The 20,247-nt window shown below is 34.6% G+C and overlaps 2 protein-coding genes and 1 long non-coding RNA gene across 3 annotated transcripts; 2 read left to right on the forward strand and 1 right to left on the reverse strand.

The window, feature by feature from the left end:
* The first annotated feature begins 470 nt into the window (after window positions 1-470).
* LOC117922422 (probable disease resistance protein At5g43730) lies at window positions 471-2,508 on the forward strand. Its single transcript, XM_034840559.1, has one exon. The coding sequence runs from the start codon at window positions 523-525 to the stop codon at window positions 2,506-2,508; it is 1,986 nt and encodes a 661-aa protein (XP_034696450.1). The 5' UTR covers window positions 471-522.
* A 3,364-nt stretch (window positions 2,509-5,872) lies between these two features.
* On the reverse strand, window positions 5,873-14,232 carry LOC117922000. Its single transcript, XR_004652425.1, has 3 exons — window positions 14,222-14,232; window positions 11,348-11,351; window positions 5,873-6,042 (listed from the first exon to the last, which is right to left on the reverse strand). It is a non-coding gene; the product is annotated as an uncharacterized LOC117922000 (long non-coding RNA).
* A 1,451-nt stretch (window positions 14,233-15,683) lies between these two features.
* On the forward strand, window positions 15,684-16,849 carry LOC117922423 (probable disease resistance protein At5g43730). Its single transcript, XM_034840560.1, has 2 exons — window positions 15,684-15,908; window positions 15,965-16,849. The coding sequence occupies exons 1-2, from the start codon at window positions 15,684-15,686 to the stop codon at window positions 16,847-16,849; spliced, it is 1,110 nt and encodes a 369-aa protein (XP_034696451.1).
* The last annotated feature ends 3,398 nt before the right edge of the window (window positions 16,850-20,247 follow it).

Genomic DNA, 20,247 nt, shown 5'->3' on the forward strand with positions numbered 1-20,247 from the left:
CATAAAATTATATATTCTCATAATTTTATATGATTACTAATTTAGCATTTAGTGCATATACTCATATGGATACTAGGATATCTCGCTAGGGAAAATATATTTCCCAATTTCTAAAGCATGATATTATTGAAATGAAATTTTCTTGAAACATTCGATTTGGGAGAGTTCTTTAGATTATTGAACTTAGAATCGCACCGTCACAAACAGAAGCAAAGCATCACGGACCAGAAAATTCTCGGGAGAAGAACCAAAAAAAAATGAAAGAAAACAACACATGTGGGACAGTAAATTCCAACACTCCCAGCTCACTCTATGGATGCCCCCCCAGGCTGTTGACCACTATCACGGTATCACCCACCTACCTCTAGGGTTTGAGGTCGCCGTCACCTTGTGTGGTATTTTTCCTTCTCCTCTGTTCTGGCGTGACGTTAAAACAACTGTTATTCATCAAATCCATTACGCCCGCTCACCATCTCCCCTCTTTCCAGTCAACTCATCTTTTTTCTGCCATCCCCTCTAGCAATGGATTGTGTGAGCCCAATCCTGGACGTCGCCACCCGCTTGTGGGATTGCACCGCCAAGCGTGCAGTTTATATTCGTGAGCTTGAAGAAAATCTCAAGTCTTTGAAGAGCTTAACGGAGGAACTGAGCAACTTAAGTAAGGATGTGATGGGAAGAGTTGAACGTGAGGAGGACCAACAGAGTAGGCGCACGCATGAAGTGGATGGTTGGCTCCGCGCTGTACAGGTCATGGAAGCTGAAGTGGAAGAAATATTGCAAAATGGGGATCAAGAAATCCAACAGAAATGCCTCGGAACCTGTCCTAAGAATTGCAGGTCAAGCTACAGGCTGGGGAAGATTGTGAGTAGAAAGATCGATGCTGTGACTGAATTAAAGGGCAAAGGGGGTTTTGATGTTGTGGCTCATAGCTTGCCTTGTGCTCCGGTGGATGAGAGACCAATGGGGAAGACTGTGGGCTTAGACTTGATGTACGAGAAGGTTCGGAGATGCCTGGAAGATGAGCAAGTAAGAAGTATTGGGTTGTATGGAATTGGGGGTGTTGGAAAAACCACCCTCTTGCAGAAACTCAATAATGAGTATTTTGGTAAAAGAAACGATTTTGATGTTGTGATATGGATAGTGGTGTCGAAACCAATCAACATGGGAAATATTCAAGACGTGATCCTGAATAAATTACCGACCCCAGATGACAAATGGAAGAATCGTAGCAAGGAAGAGAAGGCTGCAGAAATATGCAAGTTGTTGAAATCCAAAAACTTTGTGATATTGCTTGATGATATGTGGGAGCGACTCAATCTCTTGGAGGTGGGGATCCCTAATTTGAGTAATCAAACTAAGTCCAAAGTAGTACTCACTACCCGATCTGAACGAGTATGCGATGAAATGGAGGTTCATAAGAGGATGAAGGTAGAGTGTTTGACACGGGATGAAGCGTTTTCTCTGTTTCGTGACAAGGTTGGTGAGAATATCCTGAATTCACATCCAGATATAAAAAGGCTTGCTAAGATTGTTGTCCAGGAATGCAAAGGATTGCCGCTTGCCCTCATTGTCATCGGGCGAGCAATGGCTAGTAGGAAAACTCCTCGAAAATGGGAGCAAGCAATACAAGTGCTGAAGAGTTACCCAGCAAAGTTTTCAGGTATGGGAGATCAAGTATTTCCGATTTTGAAATTTAGTTACGATCACTTGGACAATGATACCACCAAATCATGTTTCCTATATTGTTCGATATTCCCTGAAGACCATGAAATTTGGAATGAAGACCTCATAGATCTTTGGATCGGGGAGGGGTTTATGGACAAATTTGTCGATATCTATGAAGCACGCAACCAAGGAGAGGAGATTATTAGAAGCTTAAAACTTGCATGTCTCTTGGAAGGTGGTGTATCGGAAAACACTTGTAAGATGCATGATGTGATCCGTGACATGGCTCTATGGTTATCATGTGATTATGGGGAAGAGAGACACAAAAGTTTTGTACTAGATCATGTTCAGTTGATTGAAGCATATGAAACTGTGAAATGGAAAGAAGCTCAACGGATTTCACTATGGCATTCTAATATCAATGAAGAACTCTCTCTATCACCCTGTTTCCTCAATCTCCGAACTTTGATTTTGAGCTATAGTAACATGAAGTCACTTCCAATTGGATTCTTCCAATTCATGCCTGTCATAAGAGTTTTGGATTTGTCGTGCAATGAAAATTTAGTGGAGTTACCTTTGGAGATTTTTAGATTAGAGAGTTTGGAATATCTGAATCTATCAGAGACGGGTATAAAAAAGATGCCTATAGAGCTGAAGAATTTGACAAAACTGAGGTGTTTGATATTAGACCATATAAGGAAGCTTGAAGTAATTCCACCAAACGTGATATCTTGCCTTTCAAATTTGCAGATGTTTAGGATGCGATCATTGACATTGAAAAGGATATTAAGGAATATGAGGAAGTTGGAGAGTTGCAGGAGTTGGAGTGCTTGCAATACTTGAGTTGGATAAGTATCACTTACATACAATCCCAGCTGTTCAAAAATATCTCACCTCCTTGATGCTGCAGAAGTGCGTACGACATCTAGTGATGGGCAGCTGCCCAGGTTTGCAGGTGGTGGAGTTGCCACTTTCAGCTTTGCAAAGACTCATTGTGCTTGAATTTCAAGGTTGTTATGATTTGGAACGTGTTAAAATAAATATGGGACTGTCTCGAGGTCATATCTCAAACTCAAACTTCCACAACCTTGTTAAGGTGATTATTTTCAGGTGTCCATTCTTGGACTTGACCTGGCTTATTTATGCTCCAAGCCTTGAGTTGCTGTCGGTTACAGCCAGTCCTGCAATGGAAGAAATTATAGGGAGTGATGAGTGTGGAGACTCAGAAATTACCAACAAAATCTCAGCATATTCTCAAGACTTATGGTGTTATTGTTGGAAGGTCTCCCAAATCTAAAGAGTATTTACAAGAAGGCCTTGCCATTTCCTTCCCTCAAAGAGATCCATGTGGTTGGTTGTCCAAATCTAAGGAAATTGCCATTGAATTCCAATAGTGCTACCAACACTTTAAAAGAAATTGAGGGGCATCTAAGCTGGTGGGAGGAGTTGGAGTGGGAGGATGACAACCTCAAGCGCACTTTCACTCCGTATTTTAAAACACCAACGTGGTGATTGAAAGGAGGAGATGGTTGTAGAGTTGTATGTCATGGAGGTTTGCAGGAATTGTTGGGTTTCCTTCATTTCCTTTAATTTCCTCCCTGTTTTGTGAGAAATCCATTGGTCTTCCTCTGCCAGGTACATTTTTCGTTTTTGCTTCCATTTGTTTAATGTTATGAGAGATGTTTTAATGCAACGAAGAATTGTGAAAGAGGTGAGATTCTCATGATAGGCAAATGAATGATTGTTTTTGTAGGACAAGTTTTTGAAGAACGTTTGGTGGTGAGTGATTGGATGCTAGGAATGCATAGCAAGAATAGCATAAATAATTGTTGAAAAGAAAGAACCTTTCGTATGGTGATCAATTTCCTATGTTTCTATTGCCTCATGTGTTTTATCTATAAAATTTGACCATTCTTAGCTTAAGTTTCTACATTGAAATATTCTGAATATTATCTTAAGGGGAAAACGTCTTATAGTGTGTGATCGCTTGGGTGGGGTGAATAGATACTTCTCCAATTTAAAAAGTTTTGCATTTTTTGATTCAATTATAAGATTTTGCATACCCTAAACATTATTCTCTTTTAGAATTTAATATTATTTAATTCAATTATATGATTTTGCATACCCTAAACATAATTCTCTTTTAGAATTTAATATTATTTATAAAAAAAAAAAAAAAACAAGTGTAAGGATTAAATTAAGCTATGGGTGAAAGTAGATGAGTGATTTTCTGTAATTTAATCCAAGTAGATGAGTGATTTCCTATAATTTAATCTACTTTTTATTTATATAATTTTATTTTTTATTTTTTTGGGAAAATAAAATAATAAAAATTCATAATTATATAAAAACAAAATAAAATTATTTTTGATGATTTTTAGTAATTTTTTTATGAGCTTGGAAAATTTGATTACATTATATCAATATTATTGGTTTGGTAAAAAAAAAAAAAAATGGAATAGGTGAAAATGAAGTGTCACTTTCCTTCTTCACAATTTTTAAGAAAATTAATGAAGTAAAGAAAATTCATAGTTAAAATAATTTTAAATTGTTTTAAAAGTTATGATTGTAATAAAATCGAAACATACTTTATCTTTTTTCATTGAAATTTAACATTTTAAATTTATTAGCATTTATTTACATGTAATAAAATGTAGGCACCACCTTAAAAAAATAATGACTTAAAAAAAGTTAAAATGCTAAAAAAAATTATTATTTCAAATTTTAAATTTGTAAAGGCATAATCCAAATTTGTAAAAATTAAAATTTTATAATTTTTTAAATTGTGATTTAAAAAAATCAAAAATTAAAATACAACCAAACAAACCCACAATCAAAATTGACATTTTTCTTACTTTTTAGTCTCCCTTCCTTTTAAAGCTTTGCATTTGACCTAGTGCCTGGAAGTATACCTTATCTTTTTTTCAGTGAAATTTAATATTTTAAATTTATTAGCATTTAATTACATGTTTGTCTTTTAAAATTTATTTATTTGAACATGATAAAGCATAGAAAAACTTCTTACTTTAATTTTAATATTTAATTTATGAAATTCAAAATCATTTACAATATTTATGAAATATTTATTTGTTATTATTTAGCACTAAGAAATAATGGTGATTTTCTTACTCTGGTTTACATCATTTTTTAACTTCAGAAAATATAGACTCTATCTAAAAATTGACTCAACTTTTGACTAATTGTTTGTATGTTATATTTACTTGTGCCGTGATTAAAAAAATTTAGGGGTGCAACTTGTCTAAATTGACCCAACCTAATTTGAATCTAATTCCTAGGTTTGAACAATTATTTTCAATACTTAAGTTGAATTTGAGTTAGATTTTTTCATCACAAACCAATTTAGATTGAGTTTAGGTCAAGATTCAAATAACTCAAGTCTTACTTACAACCAATTTAATGTTTTTATTTTATTTATAATACAAATTATTTTATATGATAATATTTGTTTTCTTTTTAGATGTTTAAGAAAAAATATCAAATTATATTAAATCAAACTTTCATTTTTTTAGAATAAAAATTTGTCTTTATTTACTATCGATCCTAGTCTAACCCAACCAAAAATATCATTTTTTCATTTTTTTTTTTAGAATGAAATTTTGCTTTTTTTTACTACTAATCCAAGTCTAACCCAACCAACCAGACCAAATTAACATAAATGATGTTAGGTTGGACTTAAGTTGAATATCTTGAGTTAAAAATTGGTTTAGGTAAGACTAAAGTTGAATATCTTGAGTTAAACATTGGTTTTGGTTGAACTCAAATTGATTATTTCTTAATTCAGGCTAGACTTGGATTAATCATCAATCCTATCAACTCGCTCAAATTACAAACTAATTAAATTTTATTTTTGGGTAGCCCAAAATCAAAATAGTAATAATAATGACCCATGCCTTTCTACGAAGGGGAATGCCTTCTATTCGTAGGGCAAGATGTCCCGTAGATAGAACAAAAATTTGTTAGTTACTCCAAAATAAAAGTTTGTTATACTTTGATCGCATAAAAGTATTATGTAATATCTTTTCCCTTTCCTTTTTCAATCACATTTTGAAATTTTAACAGTGATTAAGAAATTTCAGCGGTGATTAAGGAATTTTAACGTTTGGATGGCATCAAAATCAAAATAGTAATAATAAACCAATGCCTTTGGTTTGTACGGCAACATGTCCCATAAATTTGAACCAAAATCTGTTAATAACTGCATCAAAGCATTATCCAATATCTTTTTCCGCTTTTTTTCAATCACATTTGAACCTGATTTACATCGAAAAATTGCAAGGAAAGTCGAAAGAAACAAGCGACTCAATAATCTAATCAAATAATAGATTGGGACTGAAAGTGTGTTGAATCAACATAAAACTGTGTCTCTAGTACTTGATAGACTAGACATTAAGTCTAAGCTCCAAAATGAACTCAATTTTTGTACTGCTTGTCCTTTAGGCAAAGCAAAACAGTTTCCATTCCCTACTACTATTAATAAAATATAGGTTCCATTTGAACTAGTTTTTTCGGATGTGTGGGGCCCTGCATATACAACTTCTTGTGATGGGTACAAATATTACATTGCATTTATAGATGTTTTTACAAACTATACTTGGATTTATCCCATACAACAAAAGCCTCAAGAAACATCAATTGTTCTGCAGTTCATAGCATTGGTTGATCGACAATTTCCTACCAAACTCAAGTGTCTACAAATTGACTGGGGTGGAGAGTTTTGTCCCCTTCAATCTCTACTGCAAAAGAAAGACATTCTCTTCCGTCATCCTTGCCCTCATATCCATCAACAGAATGGGAAGGTGGAACGAAAGCATAGAAACATTGTAGAAATTGCCTTGACTTTGCTGGCTCAATCTCAACTGCCATTTACTTTCTGGTGGCATGCTTTCTCTACAACAACTTACCTTCTCAATAGACTACCAACTCCAGTTCTACATAGTAAGACTCCCTATGAACTCTTGTTTAAATCCTCACTTGATTTTTTTTTTTTTTTGAAGACTTTTGGTTGTGCCAGCTATCCATATCTCCGGCCTTACAAAAACCATAAACTAGAATATCAATCTACTCAATGCACTTTTATTGGATATAGTCTCTCCCATAAAGAATACCTATGTTTGCACCTTTCTGGGAAAGTTTACATTTCAAGAAGTGTTATTTTTTATGAAAAAATTGTAATACATTATACTAATGACTTAAATAGGCAATACTGATTATTTTAGTACTTAACTTTAAGTGTACTTAATTAGATGTTAAAACTAGTTTAGTGTTAATCATGTTTAATTATGAATTAAACTTTGATTAAGGTTAAATGGGATTAGTTAATGACCTAAGCATGCTTATTAGGTTCTTAGGGATTGATTAGGGTTATGAAAACCTAAAGGACAAATGGGCAATTATAGGTTTAATTTTTGATAACTTGAAGGACTAAAGTGCAAACTTGGGAAATTGGAGTTAGTGGAATGCCACCTCCTACTTGGGTGGATTGGTGGCAGCCATGTGGCCTGCCACCTCGTGCTTGGCTGCATGGATACCTCTTTATAAGGGGGCTGCAGCTCGTTTTCCCCCTTTGCACCTGCAGCAGCATGTGTTAGAGAGAGGATCTAGAGAGAGAAAGTGTAGATTTGAGGTAAGCAAGTTGTTTAATTTTGTAATTTTGGTTTATTTTGGTTCCTAATGGTATGCTGAAAAGAATTAACGGTAAAATTTGTGTAAAAGTTGAGTGTAATTAGCTATAAACCCGTTTTAGTTAAAAAAAATCACAATTAATTAAGGATTAAAGTATTTTAGCTTAAGTATTTTATTAATGGTAAGATCAGCATGAATCTTTGTTTAATTTGGTTTGATTGAAAAATAGATTAGTAAACTTGTGATTAATTAAGGTATTTTGACAATTAGGACTTGTTAATGGGTTAGGCTTTAACAAAAAAATCAAAAACAATTAGTGTTTGGTAATTAATTGGGGAATACGAGAATTTAAAAAAATTAATAATAGTAAGTTGTTAACAATTAGTAAGAAAGGAAAATTTTATAAGTTTTAATTGAATAAATTTTAATGGTTAGGAAACCTAAATTATGTTGTTTCATTTCAGTTCCTCGTAATAGGCAAAGATCGCCCACATAGAAGAAACACAAAAAGGAAATCGGTGTAAGGTAGGGAATTTTATGCTATTCTATGATGTATCTAAGTTCTTTCCTTGAATGATATGTTGGAATTTTATGTTATTTCTATGATTTCATAAAATGTTTTAATGTGTCATTGCATCTCGGTTTATTGCATTGAAATGATACAATGATATTGGGATGTATATTGGTATGAAGATTCATGGTTCAGTGTTGTCGAAATGGTTCATGGTGTGGTTGCATTGCAAGAAGGAAATGGAATAATCACAGATGATATTCAGAGAATTGATTGGTGGGAAGTGTCTATGTGATGCTACAGACATTATCCTTTGATATTTTGTTTATGTAGGACTATGGGTTCTTGGGTGAAAGTCCCTAAAGCCCTCGAGGAAGACACTCCGATGTGGGTGTATGTGATTCGTGCCCCAATTGGTGTCTCAGCTGATTCGTGTCCAGCTGGTGCTCCTTGATTGAGGGAGTAATCAACAAAATTTATAACCTAATACACCATATACTAGGGTAGCAAAGACAAAGCTACTATAGCATAGTGGCTCTAGGATCGTTCACTGGGATGGGTTTTCACTTTGCAAATGATATTAATTCAAAGTTGGATTGGTGCCTTTTCATGTCAAGGTTAGCTTTAAAAGAAAACATAAAGATGTTTGAACAAAGATTGGTTTTAAACTAACCAAAAATAGTAACTGATTTTACTTACAAAGAAAAGTGTTTCTTGGAGTTTCAGATCACTAGGCTCAGATTCCTCATACAAAAAGGGAGTTCCGGTCACTTGTTTCTTTTCCTCGCATTAGAGAATTAACATATAGTTAATTCTCTAACCGGTGTTGTACAGATGCTTCCCATTAATGGGTTCAAAACTAAATCCCTTTCACTAATGCACTTTGCAATGGCTCATACCTCTCACCTAGCACTTGCCATTCAAGGTGATCTTTAACCTTGGATTACCCGTCAAAAGCTTGCAAGAGATAACTAATGGATGTCTCATCGGAGTCCAAAAGTTTACCAAGTGTTGGCAATTCTAGAAAATCCTACCTTCAAGTCACCTCCCAGAGGCTCGCAAGGGGTAAACTAGTGAATCTCCATGGACGGAGATCACTTGCATTACCAAGTGTTGGCCCAGGTGATTTAAAGGCGTTTTAAGTTAACTAAAAAGATAAAAACCATTAACGGGTCACACTTTCTCTTCATTAAAAACTAAAACAACAAAACTTCAAATTTATGCATGTGGAAACTTACCCGGCTTTCCTCACTCCAAGAGACGAAGAGCCTAGCCTCTCATCCTCTGAGGAAAAATCCTCAGAGTTTGATTGGCTAGAAAGAAAACTAACGAGAAAACAAGAATATATAGGAAAAACAGAGCAAGTGCTCTGTTTCGTCGGTTCTATATATGATATCTTATATGATGGATCCTCTGGAACAAGCTCCTCCGAGAGTCACCCTGGAACACGCTTCTCCCAAAAAAAATCTTTTTTAGTGTTTACAAGAGAGTTTATATAGGAAGGTAATTTACCCTTCCTTGGATACTTCCTAGCTAAGGAATTACATGAGTGACTGAATACAAGGAGAAAATGGAAATTTATACAAAAATATCTGAAGAAAATATCTAAAAGTGTCGGTCGCAAATATCGGGAAGCACTAAGGACCATTTCGCAGGTGAAAACATGGTCTGCGAAATTTCGCAGATACACAAAAAGGGCTGCGAAATTACTTCGCAGCAAACGGCTGATTTCGCACCGCTGCGAAGTGGTCTTTTAGCTTGCGGTGTTCGACTTCCAATGTGTCGTGAAACTTCAGGGGGAATTCCACAGCACTGTGCAAAAAGGCTGCGAAATCATTTCGCAACAAAAGGGTGATTTCGCAACGCTGTGCAAAATTCTTCCTTCAGCTTGGAGTGATCGGCTTCCAATGGCTATAACTCCTTCATTTCAACTCCGAATTGCGCACCATTTGAAGCGTTGGATTTTTTACTTCCTGAGCTTTGAAATGGTATATAGCATGTAGAAAATGGACTTCAGGAAATGCTCCAAAAGTGCAAAGGAAGACTGCAGCTGCTATCCTCTGTTTTCTTCTTTGCTTTTCTCCTCTTTGTTTATCTCCTTTTTGCTTGGCTTGTCTTAATGATCCAAAAAATTGTCAAAACACTAAAACTAGCCACAAATATGATTAGAAGTCATTGTTAGGTCCTTAACATGCCAATTGGAATAAAAATGGAGAACTATTACACAAAAGTGCTTAAAACGTAATGAATTAAAGGCACAAAATAGCACTTTTTGGGTAGTAATCAGTATGCGGTTGGTCCTGCCCCTAGGTTTTAGTCCCTACAGATACGAGGTTGGTCCTGCCCCTGGGTTTTAGTCCCTAAAGACACGGGGTTGGTCCTGTCCTTGGGTATGAGTCCCAAAAGACACGGGGTATGACTTGCCCTTAGGTGATGTCCCAGAATAGTCATTATTATATTGATCAAGTATCTTGTGGAGGATTGATATCTGATGTGTAGATTGTTGCGGGTTTAGCAACTTATCAATTATGAAATGATGGATGGGGAAAAACAAAAACGAAACCATCAAACACATGCATGCATGTTTGACATGATTACACATTTGTTAATGGTTTTAAAATGTTTATCATGCATGCTTTTAAACGTTTAATTCAAGGTTTTTAAGGTATCCTTAGGATTGTTATAAACTTTCCTATTGAGTTGTGACCTCACCATATCCTTTCCACCTTTAGATGTAGGTCAGAATACCTATGTTGGAAACAATGCTTGAGCATTGTCTTTCTGTTGATTGGATGTTGTTTGCTCGCATTAAAGTGTTTTGAGGTCTTGCCTTTGTATTAAAGACTGAATCTTTTTGTAAGAATGATGTAATATATATATATATATATTTGTCAGGTACACTTGTAGTATAGGCTATCCGTAGTGAACAATGGGGTTTTGGTATATGTAAATTAATGTAGCACAAGTTTCTTTTGTGAAACGAATCATATTTTGTTGACTAATAGTTACAAAGTTTAATACAAGATGTACTCTTTATAATAGGTTTTGTATATCCTCTTTTTGCACAAAATCAAGCAAGAACTCAGCATTTTAATTTTTGTATCCCCATATTTTTTTAGAGCACTTATACTGTATTTGAGTATCAATTGTTAAGTTTGAAAAAAAAAAAGAATAAAAAAAAACCAGGGTGTGACAAAAACATTTCCCTATTCATCTCTACCAATGAATGGTCCCAGTCCTACTTCACACACTTCATCCACATCTTTCACTATACCTCTTTTACAAACCATGTCACAGACCTCTTCTCATCCTTCCATGTGTCCAGCTATATCAAGACCAATGTCCCCCTTTGTACCCTCACCTCCTATTCTAGCTTCCTCCTTTCATCCCATGACTACTCGTTCAAAGGTGGGTACATTTAAACCCAAACTACTCCCATATCATATTACATATTTGTCTACTTCCATTTCACCCTCAAACCAACTTCCTACCATTGTCAGTCAAGCATTGAAAAATCACAACTGGCACACAGCTATGATTGAAGAATATTAAGCCTTAGTCTTGAACAATACTTAGACCTTGGTTCCCTTTCATCCATCCATGAATGTTATAGACAATAAATGGATTTTTCGTGTCAAATATAATTCTGATGGTACTATACAACGCTACAAGGCTAGACTAGTAGCCAAAGGGTTTCAACAATACTCAGGTGTGGAATTTACTGATACATTCAGTAATCAAAGCTTCTACTATTCTAGTCGTTTTTACATTGAATGTAACACATAATTGGGAGATTCGTCAAATTGATTTCAACAATGTCTTTCTCAATGGAGAAATTGCAGAAATTGTTTATATTTCCCAACCTGCTGGATTTGTTAGCACATCTCATCCCCAGCATGTTTGTAAGCTACAGAAAGCATTATATGGTCTTAAGCAGGCACCACGTGCCTGGTTTCACAAGCTTAGGGAAGCCCTCCATACTTGGGGGTTCATCTCTTCCAAATCAGATACGTCTCTATTCATCTACAGGCACAATGACAATTTTTTTTTATTACTAGTCTATGTTGATGATTTACTTATTACAAGCAACAATGTTCCACTTATTCAAACTCTTATTTGGGATCTTCATAATAGATTTACGTTAAGAGACATGGGCCTTGTGAAAGATTTTCTCGGATTTGAAGCTTTTCGCACAACAACCGGTCTTCATCTTACACAGTCAAAGTACACAGTTGTTCTCCTCACTAGGACTAATATGCATTCAACTAAACCAGTTCCTATTCCCATGAGTACAACCCTCAAACTTCATGTAGCTTCTGACTCTGCATTTTATGATACCACACTTTATAGAAGTACCATTGGTTCTCTCCAATACTTGACTTACACAAGATCGAACATAGCGTTTGTTGTAAACAAACTCAGTCAATACTTGCAAGAACCTACTGAGCTCCATTGGATAACATGTAAGAGAGTATTACATTATATCAAGGGTATAGTTCATCATGGATTGCATTTCACTCCGACTTCATCTCTGCATCTTTAAGTATACACAGACGCAGATTGGACGAGTTCAATTAATAATCGCCGCTCTACAACTGGCTATTGTGTGTTTCTTGGCACTAATCTTCTCACATGGAGCTCCCATAAACAATTTGTGGTTGCAAGGTCCTCAACCAAAGTAGAGTATTGTGCCCTCGCTCATGCATCAACTGAAATAGCATGGCTACGCTCTATTTTTTCAGAACTTGGAATTTCTCTTGTCAACACACCCTTCATATGGTGTGACAATCAAGGCGCTGGTGCATTGGCTGCTAATCCGGTATTTCATTCCTAAACGTAACATATTGAAGTGGATGTTCATTACGTTCATCACCAGGTGCTAGATAAAAAACTAGTGGTATCTTATGTTCCTTCTGTAGAACAAGTGGCTGACTTGTTCATTACTAGTCGCTGCCTTAGGTATCTCATTAGCACCCACTTTATCATCAACAGTCATTCCTGAAAAGAGGTCATCCCCCCGTTCTCTAGCCTCTCCACTGAGAAATGAGGCATCTGCAAAGGGATCATCGTCATTTTTTGGTTCACTGGTGCAGAACCAAGACCATCTCCAAATAAATCATCAGTTAGAGAGCTGGTTGATGTTGTCGAATTGGGAACACTTTGATCACTTTGGTTTTTTATAGAATCTTGTGATCCATTGTAATCATCTGGGCCGCCGATGTCTATTAAGTGAAATTGCAAATGTGAAATTTGCACTGGCCTTGCTTCCGAAGGAGGGTTATGTGAGTCGGTCACTATTTCATAGTCAGTCAAAAACCTTTTATAACATTTCAATGATTGTGAGCTTTACCTGGTTGAACAGTTCGTCAATGAAATCATCAACGAATTCAAGTTCTTCAAAACTTAGTTAGCTGTAGCACAATTATTTTACCATCTTCAGTCTCATTCACTGCTATGCATGGACCCCAACTATCATGGAATTTAATATTCCATTTCTTACTACTAATCAAGAAATTGAATTTGGTGATAGAAACTCAAAAGACTAGCATTCCTCCCACAACCTACCAATATACTCAATAAAAGACAAGCATCCCTCATGAAAGGATTCCTGAAACAACCTACAAATTTATCAAACAAAGACAAACTAAGAGAGAGAGAGAGAGAGAGAGAGAGAGAGAGAGACCAGATCTAGCCTCAAATGATTGATAATTCTTCAATATCAACTTTTCAGTATAACCCAGAACAATATGTCCATCACTTGTTGCAAAAAAAGTGAGACAATGATTGCTGCTTATGGCATGCCTAAGATCCTACATTTGAATTCTAAAATCTATGAATAGTACGGTTATCCTTTTTCCCGTGAAACTCGATCTGTCCGTCCACCAGCAAAAGCATACAAATGCATCATTTATAAATTAATTTACCCATCATGACATGGGTTTGCAGTCAAGGATACAGCATCCAGCAATAATATAAATGCGACTTAGTTGAAAGAAATAATAAAATAAATACACAAATGAATATGATGGAAAATGCAAGCACAAGTGTAGGCAATGATGCATACAAGATGAATGAAAGGCTTTCTCAAGCTTCTTCCACTATTATGAGTTCCTTGTCCTTCAAGAATCCCCAATCTCTCCTTTTGTATTCCATTTTTCATTTACTCTTCTAAAAATAACTAAAAATACTTAAATGCCTTTAGTCATCATAAGTACAAACCAAACAATTCTATCTCTAAGAATTCTGATAGTTTTATATTCTATAATTGGAAATTTTATTGGCATTTTCTAAGTTGGTGACACTCGCGAAGGCCGGCTGACTTCTGATAGTTTTATCAACATTTTTTTGCATGTTTAGTTTTCAAAATTTATTGATCATTAAAGGAATGAAACCGTTCAAAACATCCTTCAATCTTCCCTAAATTTGGATCAGTAGGGATTTTACTTTTCAAGGTTTCTTATTACTTTTCTATATTTAAACCACTATAGAAACTGTTAGCTAACTTTATTGCACTCTGACCACTTATATTGAGATTAAGAAATATTTATAGCTCAAATTTCTTCTCCAAGGCTTGCTCTTCATATTTAAGCTAATTATTCAAATCCACTTCATTGTTTTTTAGTTTTCTAAAAGAAACGAGACTCCCCTGTTAAGCCTTAATTACATACTGAATTAGCCCTAATCCAAAATATATTCTTTGTGATTGAATACTAAATAGAAATGAAAAACTTAGTTTATGTATGTTTTTAAAAAATAAGTATGCCTTTATTAACATGTTAATATCCATCATGTCTATAAAATAAATATTTTTTTTATAAAATATATTAAAATAATATTTTCTTTAGTTAAAAATGTAATTTATAATTTTATTATAATATTAATATTTTACTAAAAACCATTTATTTATGATTAAAACTATTTCTTATTTTTAATAAGACTTGAATTAAATTTAATTTACATCGAATTTAAAAAATTCTTATAAAATCTAAATAAAAAAAATTAATTTTTATAAAGGGTTTTTTTTTCTTTAAAAAAATGTTTCTAAAAACAATCTGTGGTCTTCAAAAAGATTTGCAGAGGTAGAAAGTATTTAGAGAGAGAGAGAGAGAGAGGTGGAAAATAATAAATTAGGACAGACATTAGAGAGGTAGAAACAGAGAAACTTAGGAGCACCCATGTTCCTGCCAACTATATCTAGATAGTTGATTTGCAAATTCTTGGAAATTTTCAGGAGAGGAGGCCAGCTGTCTTTTAGCTCCAGGGTATATTTCTGAGTATCCATCCCATTATCAAAGAAGTGATTATCAACATTAGTTTTATATTCTGTAATTAGACATTAAATATTGGAAGCATGCAAGTTTTTGGCATTTTCTAGTTTGGTGGCCTGTCAAAGGCCGGCCGGCCAGCCGGCCTCTACATGAAGACAATCCAATACAACCAAAAGTTTTCCTCTTTTTCCGTGTTTTCTAGTTTAATTGTTGGCTCTTGCTTACTTCATCTCCGTTACGACCGTGTATGATCATACAATTTAAATACATTTTCTTTTTATTTTTTTCATCTCATTGTTGTTTTTGAAATCTTTTTTTTTTTTTTTTAAATGTGCGTGGGGGCGGAGGAAACCATTATCAACAGGAGCAGAGCGTCACTGATTAGAATATTCAATACCGAATTAAAATACAAGAAGAAAACAAAAATTACCCATCTATCTCTTTGGATGCCCCATCACATACCGTGGACCACAATTACCCATTACGCCAAACAACTGTTCTTCATCGGATCCATTACGCCAACGCACCATCTCTTCTCTTTTCACTTCTTCTGTTGTCTTCCAACTCATCCTTTTTTTCTGTCATCCCCTCAATCAATGGATTGTGTGAGCCCAATCTTGGATGTTGCCACCCGCTTGTGGGATTGCACCGCCAAGCGTGCAGTCTATATTCGCGAGCTTGAAGAAAATCTCAATTCTTTGAAGAGCTTAATGGAGGAACTTAACAACTTAAGTAAGGATGTGATGGTAAGAGTTGAGCGTGAGGAACTACAACGGAGTAGGCGCACGCATGAAGTGGATGGTTGGCTCAGCGCTGTACAGGTCATGGAAGCCGAAGTGAAAGGAATATTGCAAAATGGGATCACGAAATCCAAAAGAAATGTCTCGGAACCTGTCCCAAGAATTGTAGGTCAAGCTACAGGCTGGGGAAGATTGTGACTAAAAAGATGAACGCTGTGACCGAATTACAGGGCAAAGGGCATTTTGATGTTGTGGCTCATAGACCGTCTTTTGCTCCGGTGGATAAGATGCAGATGGAGGAGACTGTGGGCTTAGACTTGATGTTTGAGAAGGTCCGGAAATGCCTGGAAGATGAGCAAGTAAGAAGTATTGGGTTGTATGGAATTGGGGGTGTTGGAAAAACCACCCTCTTGCGGAAAATCAATAATGAGTATTTTGGTAAAAGAAACGATTTTGATGTGGTGATATGGATAGTGGTGTCGAAACCAATCAGTATAGAAAAAATTCAAAATGTGATCCTGAAGAAATTACTGACCGGAGATGACAAATGGGAGAATCTTAGCAAGGAACAGAAGGCTGCAGAAATAGGCGAGTTGTTGGAAGGCAAAAACTTTGTGATATTGCTTGATGATATGTGGGAGCGACTTGATCTCTTGGAGGTGGGGATCCCTCATTTGAGTGATCAAACTAAATCCAAAGTAGTACTCACTACGCGATCTGAACAAGTATGCAATGAAATGAAAGTTCATAAGAGGATGAGGGTAGAGTGTTTGACACAGGATGAAGCATTTTCTCTGTTTTGTGATAAGGTTGGTGAGAATATCCTGAATTCACATCCGGATATAAAAAGGCTTGCTAAGACTGTTGTTGATGAATGCAAAGGATTACCACTTGCCCTTATTGTCATCGGGCGATCAATGGCTAGCAGGAAAACTCCTCGGGAATGGGAGCAAGCAATACAAATGCTGAAGAGTTACCAAGAAAAGTTTTCAGGTAGGGGAAAATATGTATTTCCAAATTGAAATTCAGTTATGATCACTTGGATAATGATAACCATCAAATCATGTTTCCTATATTGTTCTTTATTCCCTGAAGACCATCTAATTTGAATAAAGACCTCATAGATCTTTGGATCGGGGAGGGGTTTTTGAACAAATTTGGTCAAATAAACGGGGCACGCAACCAAGGAGATGACATTATTACACGCTTAAAACTTGCATGTCTCTTGGAAGGTGATGTATTGGAAGAAACTTGTAAGATGCATGATGTGATCCGTGACATGGCTCTATGGTTATCATGTGATAATGGGGAAGAGAGGGACACAAGTTTTGTACTAGACATGTTAAGTTGATTGAAGCAGATGAAATTGTGAACTGGACAGAAGCTCAACGAATTTCATTATGGGATTCTAATATCAATGAAGAACTCTCTCCATCATTCTGTTTCCAAATCTCCAAACTTTGATTTTGAGAAATAGTAACACGATGTCACTTCCAATTGGATTCTTCCAATTCATGCCTGTCATAAGAGTTTTGGATTTGTCAAGCAATCCAAATTTAGTGGAGTTATCTTTGGAGATTTGTAGATTAGAGAGTTTGGAATATCTAAATCTAGCATGGACAGGAATAAAAAAGATACCTATAGAATTGAAGAATTTGACAAAACTGAGGTGTTTGATATTGGACAGTCTCAACAGGCTTGAAGTAATTCCACCAAATGTGATATCTTGCCTTTCAAATTTGCGGATGTTTAGTATGCTACTTTACACTGCAGGGGATATTGAGGAATATGAAGAAGGCAATGTCCATTCAGGAGGTTTTATAGTAGTACTACAGGATTTGGAGTGCTTACAATACCTGAGTGAGATAAGTATCAACTTACATACAGTCCCAGCTATTCAAAAATTTCTCACCTCCCCAAAGCTGCAGAAGTGCATACAACATCTGACGATGTGGACTTGCCAGGGTTTGAAGGTGCTAGAGCTGCCACTTTCGACTTGGAAAGACTGAGGATGCTTAAATTTGAAGATTGTTATGATTTGGAACGTGTGAAAATAAATATGGGAAATGAAGAAAAGCAGGGATTTTGTCGAGGTCAAATCTCAACTCAAACTTCTGCAACCTCGTTAATGTACGTATTCAAGGGTGTCGATTCTTGAACTTAACATGGCTAATTTATGCTCCAAGCCTTGACAGTGTGTGGGTTCAAGACAGTTTAGAAATGGAAGAAATTATAAGGGGTGATGAGTGTGGAGACTCAGAAATTGAACATCAAAATCTCAGCATATTCTCAAGACTTGAGGAGTTGTGGTTGGATAATGTCCCAAATCTAAAGAGTATCTACAAGAAGGCCTTGCCATTTCCTTCCCTCAAAGAGATGCGTGTGTCTCGTTGTCCAAATCTAAGGAAATTGCCATTGAATTCCAATAGTGCCACCAACACTTTAATAATAATTGCAGGGGATTCAAGCTGGTGGGAGGAGTTGGAGTGGGAGGATGACAACCTCAAGCACACTTTCACTCCGTATTTCAAAAGATGGTGATTAAAAGGAGGAGATGGTTGTAGAGTTCTATGTCATGGAGGTTTGTAGGAATTGTTGAGTTTCCTTCATTTCCTTTTCTCCCTGTTTTCTAACAATCCCATTGGTCTTCCTCTCCCAAGTACATTTTTCGTTTTTGCTTCCATTTGGTGGAGAAGACCTTCTTACAATCGTTGAGTGATTGGATGTTGGGAATGCATAGCAAGAATAACATAAATAATTGTTGAAAAGAAAGAACCTTTTGTATGCACATGTATTGTGAAGTTTTTTTGTATCAAATGTCATTTCTTATGTTGATCAATTTCCTATGTTTTTATTGTCTCAGTTGTTTCATCTATAAATTTGACCATTCTTAGCTTAGTTTTTGTATTGAAATATTCTGAATATTATCTTAAGGTGAAAACATCTTATGGTGTGATCGCATGGGTGGGTGAATGGATACTTCTCCAATTTAAAAAGTTTAGCATTCTTGATTCAATATAAGATTTTGTCTACCTTAAACATTACTCTCTTTTAGAATTTAATATTATTAAAAAAAAAAAACAAGTGTAAGGATTAAATTAAAATGTGGATGAAAGCAAAAGAGTTATTTTTTGTAATTTAATCTAATTTTTATTTATATTTTGATTTATTAAATATTAAACATATATAATGTTATTTTTATATTTTTGGGAAAATAAAATAATAATAATTCATAATTATATAAAACAAAATAAAATTATTTTTGATGACTTTTAGTAATTTGTTGATGAGTGGGGAAAATTTTTCTACATTATATCAATAATATTGGTATGTTAAAAATAAAATAAAATAAAATCTTATAGGTGAAAATGAAGTGTCACTTTCCTTCTTCATGAATTTTAAGAAAATTAATGAAGTAAAGCAAATTCATAGTTAAAATAATTTTAAATTGTTTTAAAAGTTTTGAATGTAATAAAATCCAAGCATACTTTATCTTTTATCAATGAAATTTAACATTTTAAATTTATTAGCATTTATTTGCATGTTTATCTTTTAAATTTTTTCATTTAAACATTTTAAAGCATAGAAAAATAAATTCTTACTTTCAAACCGTCAATTAAATCCAACTGTCAAAAACAAAATGTACTCCAAGGATTCATAGAAGAGAGTTTATGGCTCCAATATAAATTCATCAGGAAGACAATTTTGTCTCATTAAGAAAACAAAATAGTATCTAAAAGAATGAAAACAAAATGAAGCATGATGCATGCATCTTGGAAGAATGCTTACCAGTGTGAGTCAGTCAGTATTTCAGAGTCAGCCAGAAACTTTTTTATAACCATTTCAATGATTGTGAGCTTCATCTGGTTGAATGGTGGTCTATGAAATTACCAACGAATTCAAGTTCTTCAAACTAGTTAGCTTTAGCATAAGTATTTTACTATGTTCAATGTCATTCACTGCTATGCATGGACCCAACCTAGCTATCATGGAATTTATTTTTTTGTAAATTATAAATAATATATTATAAACTAATTAAATCAAATATAAATTTATAAATAAAATTATTAATATTTTTAAATAAAAAATATTTTTAGTAATATCATTATTCTTTTTTATTCTTCAATATGTTCAATATTAATGCTGTGTCAAGTACATATATTATTAGTAATGTTACAATTTTAAAGGTGGGGTTTTGATTTTAAAAAAAAAAATTAAACTGTTTTCAGCAAGTTTTCTTTGCAAGGAATAGTTTCCGTTGAATTTTTAAATTATTTCTTTGAAAAATAATTTTCATATTTTAAAGACAACTTTTAATTACTATTTAAAAATAATCATAATTTAAAAATATGTATTTTAATAAATATTTTTTAAATTAATTGTATCGTTTTCAAAAATCCACCCAAAGGCTATATATTGA

The sequence above is a fragment of the Vitis riparia genome, chromosome 9 (assembly GCF_004353265.1).
Source record: "Vitis riparia cultivar Riparia Gloire de Montpellier isolate 1030 chromosome 9, EGFV_Vit.rip_1.0, whole genome shotgun sequence".
NCBI lineage: Eukaryota > Viridiplantae > Streptophyta > Magnoliopsida > Vitales > Vitaceae > Vitis > Vitis riparia.